Raw genomic sequence first — 2868 nt, forward strand, 5'->3', positions numbered from 1 at the left:
AGCCTGACGAACCTCTTCCTCTGTTGCTGTTCTCAATAGTATCTGATTCATTTGGGGGGAAATAGACGACATTATCTCATCCAGAAAATTATCAAAGTCCGTTGGGTTTGTAGTACTAAAAAGACCATCAAAATAATCCACCGCCACCTTCTAAATCCCATTTTCCTCTGTAATCCAATTTCATTGCTCATCATGGAGTCCCACTATTTTATTACGGACCCTACGCTGCTTTGTCAGAGCATGCTGAATAATATTCTTTATTTTTTTTAATACTCCCTTCGTTTCTGAATAAGTGTGGTTGTAGAGAATTTTTTCGTTACAAAATAAGTGTCGTTTTCGATTTTCAATGTAAAATTTATTAGTTTTATTCAGTAATTTATTTTTCTATTGGTTGAAATATGGTTAGGTGTATTGGTAATTGTGTTTTTGTATAGGAAATGTACAAAATTAATTGTTTCCTTAATCCGTGTGCACAGACCCAAAACGACACTTAATATGAAACAGAGGGAGTGTATGTTTATGTGTTTTTATGAAAACATATTTTTTTTGTATAATAAACATGTTATTTTGTATTATCAATTTCTCATAATTCTGAATCAATAGTATTTTTTAAAGTATATTTTTTAAAAAGTTTGCAATTCATTATTGCTAATTAATAAAAAATAAAATTGTATATAAAACTTTAAACATATTGAAACAAAATTTTATTTTAAAAGGTTTACTTTTAGGAATAAAACAAGCCCAGAAGGAACTCCAAACAAAGAAACACAAAGTTAGATTGAATCTCATTCAAAGTTAGATTGAATCTCATAATTGAAAGAGATGCCCAGGAAATAGAGGCCCAGTCGCTGAAATAGGAAGGTGATTAGAATCACAAAGGCTATATGAATACGATCCTTTTTTGTCAATCAATAGAGTAAGGGAGAGCGGGAGAGGATAGTTCTATATAAGACAATGTTGTCTTAGGTTAAGCTTCTTCACCAAGTATCGATCAAAACGTAACTTAAGAAAAACAATCTCATGGCTTGCCAGAGAGGAGAGGGAGAAGACGGTCGTCCTCAAGTAATAAAGTTCGATGTAAGTTTTTCTTTCCTTTTTTGTTGGAATGTCGTCTATGATTTGATTTGTTTGGTAAGAAATTGCAAACCTAAATTGATAATTTTATTCCTTAATTAGGGTTTTGATTTACCCACTGATGGTCCTATGTCATCTCGTAAACATGGGTTGATACACTTTGAGCACGCGCGGTACTGGCACCCTGAAGATGAAGCGTTTGTTAAGGTTTATGCCCAGCTGGGACTTCATCGTTACAATCTGTTAGAGGTAATATATAATCTTGTTTCAAATCTTTTTATCAGTATTTTTCTGATACATTTGAGATTATCTTGTTTCAGGGGACTAACAGGCAGTTCTTACACTTAGAGAGTTACAACAGGGGTATGACTTTCGGGGCTGCCCCGTACTACCTCTCCCTGTTTGCAGACTGTCCAGATTCTGGTCGTACGCTTCCTTTCCATGCGCTTGTTAGTGAAAACCGCATTGGTCGTCTGGATATCTCGGTCCACATAGCTAGACCCCGAGGTTCAGAGGAGCAGCCTCGACTTTGCCGACCAACCTACACGTGTAGTCCTCTGCCTCGCTGGCCCTCCTCAGAGATGTTTGCCCAGCGGCGTTTTTACAGGGTAAACACAATTGAATTAACACCTATTAAACACAATTTTGATTTCCCCTATTCATGTGTGTTTTCATTGACTTTTGTAGTTGAATGAACACGAGCTGCGAAACACTGATTGGGTTCGTTTGTATTTGGATCTTGCACACAGTACCTGCGATAGGGGTATGACTGACGTAAGTTTTTTTTTTTTTTTTTTGCATTGTTGTTTGTTTCAATTTGATTATTGCCGATCATGAAATTTTCTATTGTCTTTTTTTTTTTTGCAGAGCCAACTCTCTGATTTCTACATTGAGCAAGTGGCCATTCGAAGTCTCAGTGATGCGGATCCGCCGAGACTCGACTCCAAGAGCGTTGTCGTCTACATGGTATACAAAGACTTGGCCAAGGATCGGCTTGGTGAGCCGTGTTACCGCAAAGCCATCATTAGACGGGTCTATGATGAGTCTTCACGATCATTGACTTTCCAAGGTAAGCATTGGAGCTTTTCTGAGGAGAAGGAGAAGAAGAAGAAAAAAAAAGACAAGAAGAGATTTGCACTGCTCAAGAAACGTTTCGGTGTTTGCGGAGCCTGGCGTTTGGGGATCGATGTCTACAGGAAACGTGGCATCCGCCCTTCTTCGACCACTCGTTGATCAGTGATTTATCCGAGTACTATTACTATGTTATTTTGTGCTTTTTGTGTGTTAAGTGGATCAGTCTCTTAGTTCAGCACTTATGTCTTGACTTTTTTTTTTCTTACAAAAAAAATTGACTTTGTTATGCATTCATCTATTTTGTCATATTATGTCTGCAATTTGATAAAAAAGACTGAATGATTGGTGACCCGACATACCCGACATTCTTTTTCTTTTAGAGGAACATTGGGTCTCAGATGTGTTTATCAATGAATGTATCAAAAAGATCTCTGCACACTGATGCGTAAAGTGGTACGATGAGAGTTAAGACATCTCTTTACATAATATCAATCATTCTTCAGATCATGTGGTTACTCTTCAGATCGGATTGGCTAACTTGGTGGATGATGATTCTGAAACGTCAGCATTGCTTGCTGTCAAAGAAAAAATATCCATTTAAAAATATCAACAAAGAAAGTGGCCATACAAAGAAATATGATAAAGAATCTTACTTGTAAGAGAGATAATGTGTAACGCACGATCACTTGCTACTACTGCCATTCTGATTCTGAAAAGCCA

General features: G+C 37.0%; 1 protein-coding gene across 1 annotated transcript; it reads left to right on the plus strand.

Annotated features, from left to right (window-relative positions):
- The first annotated feature begins 546 nt into the window (after positions 1-546).
- On the plus strand, positions 547-2497 carry LOC106413882 (UPF0725 protein EMB2204-like). Its single transcript, XM_013854615.3, has 5 exons — positions 547-1077; positions 1177-1323; positions 1395-1682; positions 1762-1848; positions 1942-2497. The coding sequence occupies exons 1-5, from the start codon at positions 1021-1023 to the stop codon at positions 2305-2307; spliced, it is 945 nt and encodes a 314-aa protein (XP_013710069.2). The 5' UTR covers positions 547-1020; the 3' UTR covers positions 2308-2497.
- The last annotated feature ends 371 nt before the right edge of the window (positions 2498-2868 follow it).

The sequence above is a fragment of the Brassica napus genome, chromosome C5 (assembly GCF_020379485.1).
Source record: "Brassica napus cultivar Da-Ae chromosome C5, Da-Ae, whole genome shotgun sequence".
NCBI classification, from domain to species: domain Eukaryota; kingdom Viridiplantae; phylum Streptophyta; class Magnoliopsida; order Brassicales; family Brassicaceae; genus Brassica; species Brassica napus.

Coding starts and splice junctions, on each gene's coding strand:
- LOC106413882 (XM_013854615.3), top strand. CDS start 1,021: ATGGCTTGCCAGAGAGGAGAGGGAGAAGACGGTCGTCCTCAAGTAATA. Junction 1,324..1,394: donor ATCGTTACAATCTGTTAGAG/GTAATATATAAT, acceptor ATCTTGTTTCAG/GGGACTAACAGGCAGTTCTT. Junction 1,849..1,941: donor GCGATAGGGGTATGACTGAC/GTAAGTTTTTTT, acceptor TTTTTTTTGCAG/AGCCAACTCTCTGATTTCTA.